The sequence below is a fragment of the Monosiga brevicollis genome, genomic scaffold (assembly GCF_000002865.3).
Source record: "Monosiga brevicollis MX1 MONBRscaffold_22 genomic scaffold, whole genome shotgun sequence".
Lineage (NCBI taxonomy): Eukaryota > Choanoflagellata > Craspedida > Salpingoecidae > Monosiga > Monosiga brevicollis.
Genome location: NW_001865059.1, coordinates 41,662 through 45,457, shown reverse-complemented (window position 1 = coordinate 45,457; position 3,796 = coordinate 41,662). Strand labels below are relative to the sequence as shown.

Here is a 3,796-nt window from a genome sequence, read left to right as displayed (position 1 = left end):
CATACTGGGGATAATCATAGGACACCAGGGAGAAAAGATAAGTGTTGGCAACGTCGGTTCCCAAGTTGAGGTTGTTCTTGAGAGTATTAATATCTGTTGGTGCCAAATTGACGGTCATGGTGTCACTATTCGCCTGCGTGCCGGCGGGGCTGGTGATAGCCAGGGCCTCGCTGCCATTAGCATTGCTGAGGTACAATGCACTTGGGTTGAGACTGGCAGCGTAAATGACCTCTGAAAACGATAGTTGCAGTTGGTTGGTGTCCAGATCGAGAACAAAGGATTGAAGCTCAGGATTCACTTCATCTCGGTCCAGTCGCGAGACATTGAGAGCGTTCGAGATGAGAATGGCATCCGAAGGCAGCCCATGCACGTCGTATACGCATCCACGATCCAAAGCGATGTAGCTGGTGTTGAGGGAGACCGCAAGCGCTTCCAGGCTGCGCAGCTGATTCTGCTCCTGAGCTGTTAGAGTGATGGTCAGCCGTGTGCCGTTCAACTGGGCACCTGCGTTACCTTGAGCTCCAAGGCGCACACTCTGAGTTGGGTTGCTTGGGTCATTTTGAATGATCACAGCAGACACATTGACGATGGACAGGTTCAAAGGTTCAGAAAACGTGAGAACAATGTTGTTGGCGGTGAGGTTGATGGTTGCATCAGTGGCAAACGGTGTCTGAAAGTCACCATCAAAACTGTTGATTCCAAATGCATCAGTCTCGACCTGAGGCAGATTGGTATTCTGCGCCGTGTCGAGACAAAAGTCGGCTGCAACAGTAATAAACGCGGATGCGACGTTGCGGGCAAGGCCAAAGGCTGGCTGGTTTGGCCCAGTCAAATAGTAACGTTCAAAGATCGCAGTCACATCTGCCTCTGTAAGCTTGATGGCAAAGCTCAAGACAAGCTCGGCACTCGCTTCCACAGCCCCGCCGGTGAGCGTATAGTTGAGCTCGCTGGTATCGGGATTTGCACCGCTCCAAAGCTGAATCTTGGTTGGATCGATACTTGCAGCCACAATCGGTTCACTCATGGTCAAATGAAGACGATATTCCTGAACGTCACTAGGATATGTTACATTGACGGCGGCTTGGGCCACCTGTGGAGGCTGACGGTCAGGAATAAAAGACGAGGGAACAAGACTGTTGGCTAACAGTCGCTCGGCAAGGTCATTTCCAAACAGGTCAGCGATGGCGCCAGCTGCGTAGGCCAGTTGACTCGTGGATGCGTTGGTGGCCAAGTTGGCGAGCAGTTGCAGGTGATGCATGTCAGCAGAGGAAAGTTGCACTCGTACGCGCACACCCGAACGGGTTGTTTCACCAGCAGCACTTGAAACTAAATGAAGCAAATGCAAGTATGTTATGGTTGCGGGCCAGCAAGAAGGTGTGGCGCACAAGGGCGGGCGTTGACAGTAAAACATGCCACAAGTGCCTGTGATCAGAAGAGTCAGCGGGAGGTCACTTACGATTCGCAAAGTTTAAAACGAGTGTGTCGTCAATGCTTGGACCAACAGGGTTGACAGAGGACATGGACACGCTGATGGGGCCTTCCCGGCGGGAAGTGAGGTAGACGGCGCCCAGACCAGACACAACGGAGGCAGTCATGCCTCCAAGAGCAGTGCCGTTAGTTGCCACTTCCACGGACAAGGGATCAGCCAGCGTGACACGATTCCCGTAAGCATCGGTCAGAGTGACAGTGATGGATGCGTAAATGCCTACATAAAAGAGCTCATCCTCCGTGCCAAGCAGCAGCTGTGCTGCAGCGCCTGCTCAGAAGCCAAGTCAGCAAGAAGACAGGGTAGTGAGGAGGGGCCAGAAAAAGAACGCATGCAGCCCTTCGAGAGGTCATCATCCAAGAAGGCAATATCAGCTGATACCTGGAACAAAGGTTATGGTGACAGCGGAAGCCAGGGTGGCGCCGCTTGCACTTGAGCTTTGCATGCTAAGGATGACAGTTTCGGCGAGGCGGTCGTAGAGAACAAGGGACGCCGTGCCTTGGACAAAGGTGATTGCCTGTGTGCTTTGGTTATTAGAAAAGAAAGCACGACCGGAGACTGCCATGACCGCCGTTGCAGTGTGGTTGGTTGCCAAGTTGTCAAAGGCATCATACGCGCGCACCAGCGCCGTTGCGTTCGTGTCAGCCGAGCCCTGTGCGGCGGGGAATCCATTGACACCGCTTGTAGCATTACTCAAAACAAAGTATTTAGTTGCCCCTGTACATTGTCAAACCAAACCGTGAGTCATGGCCTCATCTTGACAGCTCAAGCGGCGAGCTGAGCGCACGCTGAAAGCTCTACCTGGTGTCAACTCAACGGCAGCAGAGACCTCAGGAGTGCCAAATGAGGCATCAGCCGCCACACCCACGATGGCTGCACCCACAGTCTTGAGATGACTGAGGTGAGTCGAGAGCAACCCGAGTGTGATGGAAGCAGCAATGTTCGTGCGTTGGCTTGCAAACTCGGTGAAAAGGGTGATTGGACCCGAAGTTGAATCAGCAATGTTGTCAAAGGCGTCACGGCCCACGACTTGAACGGAAATGTTCTGGTCAACACTCAAGGTGGATGGTACACTCAACTCAAAAGCTGCCACCGGTCCTACAAGAATGGATGCATATGTTGCATGTAGCACATCACGGGGCCAACTTGTGAGAGAGCGTCTTTGCCCGGTTGTGGTGCGTGGCGTCACGGAGATTGAGTAGATGCAAATTGAAGTGAAAACACGGGACTGCAGAACGAACCGGCAGTGAACGTGATGGACTGGGCAGCCGAGGAGGTGTCAATCCCGTTGGTGTCAGTAAACGTGAGCGCATACTCTTGAGCAATCGTCTCGGAAATGGCCTGTGAGCCCTCACCGCCGGTGATGGTGATGGAGCCAGACGTCCCGGCTGGGCTGAGGGCAAAGAGGATTGATTCGTCCTGGTTGGCGGCCAAATTGTCATATTGATCAAAAAGCTGGACGCTTACGACCACATTCTGGCCCACAGTTTGCGAGCTCACATCCAAGGTGGATGACATGCGCGAGGCGGGACCTGGCTGAACAGTGAGGAAAATATCCGAGGCCACCGTGTAGCCTGTGCTGGCTGAGTCTTGGAGATGCACAGTCAGCTCTTCAGCCAAGAATGTCTGAAGCTGTACCTGACCAAGACCATTGGTGATGGTAACGGTTCGAGGATTGGGACTTGGGCGGATAACACCTGTCCCTGATTGGTCACCTGTGACGGTGACGGTAGCGCTGGTGGATGCGGCTGACGTGGCGCGGTTGCCGTATTGATCTTGCACCTCAATATTAAGATTTGTCGCTACGCCAGCCACCACCGTGGGTTCGGTGCCAAAGCCAAGGGCTGCAGCCGGTCCTGTGAGGGATCGGGAATGCCAATCAAGGAGAGGAGGAGCGGGTGAGGTTGCACCAAGCATAAGTGACAGCAATGAGATGGTAAGAGTGTTGGGCTTTTGTCAACCGAGATTGAAGCCATACCAGGAACAATGGTGTAGACGGCATTGACCACTTCAAGACTCGCAGCAGTGCCACTGATGGTGACTGTGCCAGCAGTAAAGCCTCGAACCGTAAAACTGGCTTCACCCGATACAAGAGTGACTTGTCTGCTGGACGGTGTAAAGATGACGCTGGGTCCTGAAGCCGCGACGAGGGAGACGGTAGATGTGGCAGTGCTATCGGCAGTGCCATTGTCGTGCAAGGCTGCTACGTTAATGGTCAGAGTGGAACCAGCCCCAATGGAAGAGGAGGCCGGGGTCAGAAAAATTCGGGTTGCCATGGCCTCTAAGGGGGGGGGGGGGGGGGGGGGGGGG

General features: G+C 53.9%; 1 protein-coding gene across 1 annotated transcript in view; it reads right to left on the bottom strand.

The window, feature by feature from the left end:
- MONBRDRAFT_33612 (uncharacterized protein) overlaps positions 1-3,762 on the bottom strand; it is a gene marked incomplete at both ends in the record, with an annotated part of 15,934 nt that extends 12,172 nt beyond the window's left edge. Inside the window, 6 exons of the mRNA XM_001748241.1 lie at positions 6-1,326; positions 1,457-1,756; positions 1,868-2,203; positions 2,288-2,584; positions 2,728-3,342; positions 3,465-3,762. Of these exons, the coding sequence (XP_001748293.1) occupies positions 6-1,326; positions 1,457-1,756; positions 1,868-2,203; positions 2,288-2,584; positions 2,728-3,342; positions 3,465-3,762 (3,167 nt within the window). The remainder of the gene's footprint in view (positions 1-5; positions 1,327-1,456; positions 1,757-1,867; positions 2,204-2,287; positions 2,585-2,727; positions 3,343-3,464) is intronic.
- Positions 3,763-3,796: the final 34 nt, after the last annotated feature.